At 65.6% G+C, this 2,228-nt stretch overlaps 1 protein-coding gene across 1 annotated transcript in view; it reads right to left on the bottom strand.

Annotated features, from left to right (window-relative positions):
• LOC108510428 (mucolipin-1-like) overlaps positions 1-2,104 on the bottom strand; it is a gene marked incomplete at both ends in the record, with an annotated part of 8,415 nt that extends 6,311 nt beyond the window's left edge. Inside the window, 3 exons of the mRNA XM_017840105.1 lie at positions 354-370; positions 499-585; positions 1,864-2,104. Of these exons, the coding sequence (XP_017695594.1) occupies positions 354-370; positions 499-585; positions 1,864-2,104 (345 nt within the window). The remainder of the gene's footprint in view (positions 1-353; positions 371-498; positions 586-1,863) is intronic.
• Positions 2,105-2,228: the final 124 nt, after the last annotated feature.

The following is a 2,228-nucleotide window of genomic DNA, read 5'->3' as shown; positions in this document are numbered from 1 at the left end:
AAACCCCCCTGTGACCCCAAACCTCTCCTCTGACCCCACACCACCTCCATGTCCCCACACGTACGCGTAGCGGCCCAGGGCCTCGCCGGGCAGGGCCAGGTACTGTGGGGCAAGGGGGTCCTGAGACACCCCTATGGTCCCAAACCACCCCTGTGACCCCAAACCACCCCTCTGACCATAAAACACCCCTGTGACCCCAAACCTCTCCTCTGACCCCACACCACCTCCATGTCCCCACACGTACGCGTAGCGGCCCAGGGCCTCGCCGGGCAGGGCCAGGTACTGTGGGACAAGGGGGTCCTGAGACACCTCCATGGTCCCAAACCACCCCTGTGACCCCAAACCACCCCCACGGCCCCAAACCACCCCTCTGACCCCAAACCACCTCCATGTCCCCACAGGTACGCGTAGCGGCCCAGGGCCTTGCCGGGCAGGGCCAGGTACTGTGGGACAAGGGGGTCCTGAGACACCTCCATGGTCCCAAACCACCCCTGTGACCCCAAACCACCCCTCTGACCCCAAACCACCTCCATGTCCCCAGACGTACGCGTAGCGGCCCAGGGCCTCGCCGGGCAGGGCCAGGTACTGTGGGGCAAGGGGGTCCTGAGACACCTCCATGGTCCCAAACCACCCCTGTGACCCCACACCACCCCTGTGACCCCAAACTATCCCCATGGCCCCACACCATCCCCATGGCCCCACACCACCTCCATGTCCCCACACGTACGCGTAGCGGCCCAGGGCCTCGCCAGGCAGGGCCAGGTACTGTGGGGCAAGGGGGTCCTGAGACACATTCATGGTCCCAAACCACCCCTGTGACCCCAAACCACCCCCACGGCCCCAAACCACCCCTCTGACCCCAAACCACCTCCATGTCCCCACAGGTATGCGTAGCGGCCCAGGGCCTCACCGGGCAGGGCCAGGTACTGTGGGGCAAGGGGGTCCTGAGACACCTCCATGGCCCCAAACCACCCCTGTGACCCCACACCACCCCTGTGACCCCAAACTATCCCCATGGCCCCACACCATCCCCATGGCCCCACACCATCCCCATGGCCCCACACGTACGCGTAGTGGCCCAGGGCCTTGCCGGGCAGGGCCAGGTACTGTGGGACAAGGGGGTCCTGAGACACCTCCATGGTCCCAAACCACTCCTCTGACCATAAAACACCCCTGTGACCCCAAACCACCCCTCTGACCCCAAACCACCTCCATGTCCCCACACGTACACATCGCAGCCCAGGGCCTCGCCGGGCAGGGCCAGGTACTGTGGGGCAAGGGGGTCCTGAGACACCCCTATGGTCCCAAACCACCCCTGTGACCCCACACCAGCCCCATGGCCCCAAACCACCCCTCTGACCCCAAACCATCTCCATGACCCCACACGTACGCGTAGCGGCCCAGGGCCTCACCGGGCAGGGCCAGGTACTGTGGGACAAGGGGGTCCTGAGACACCTCCATGGTCCCAAACCACTCCTCTGACCCCAAACCGACCCCATGGCCCCAAACCACTCCTCTGACCCCAAACCACCCCCATGGCCCCAAACCACCCCTCTGACCCCAAACCAACCCCATGGCCCCACACCACCTCCATGTCCCCACACGTACACATCGCAGCCCAGGGCCTCACCGGGCAGGGCCAGGTAGTGTGGGACAAGGGGGTCCTGAGACACCTCCATGGCCCCAAACCACCCCTCTGACCCCAAACCACCCCTCTGACCCCAAACCACCTCCATGTCCCCACAGGTACGCGTAGCGGCCCAGGGCCTCGCCGGGCAGGGCCAGGTACTGTGGGACAAGGGGGTCCTGAGTCACCTCCATGGCCCCAAACCCCCTCCATGTCCCCAGACCCCCCTGTCCCACCTTGTCCAGGGCGTAGAAGACGCGCTCGTAGAGGCCGCGCTGGGTGTAGACGGCGTAGGAGTCGTCGGCGCCGTCCACGTAGTCCTTGAGGAAGAGGTGCTTGAAGGCCACCGTGTTCTCCTCCTTGAAGGTCACCACCATCTGGTTGCTGAGCCCGAAGAGGATGAGCTGGGGGACGAAGGCCACCGCTGTCAGCCCCAGCCCCACGGCCCCAAAACGCGGCCGTTTGGCCCCAAAGGTGCTCACGGGAGGGGAAACGGCGTCACCCCGTGACTGGGGGACCTCGAGGTGACAAGGGACGGCTGGCACGGCCCCGAGGTTGTCCCCATTGCCACCCAGGTCCCCAAAACCTCTTGGACTGCCCA

This window comes from Lepidothrix coronata, unplaced genomic scaffold (genome assembly GCF_001604755.1).
Source record: "Lepidothrix coronata isolate B3197 unplaced genomic scaffold, Lepidothrix_coronata-1.0 Scaffold869, whole genome shotgun sequence".
NCBI classification, from domain to species: domain Eukaryota; kingdom Metazoa; phylum Chordata; class Aves; order Passeriformes; family Pipridae; genus Lepidothrix; species Lepidothrix coronata.
This window is presented reverse-complemented; position numbering and strand designations above follow the sequence as displayed.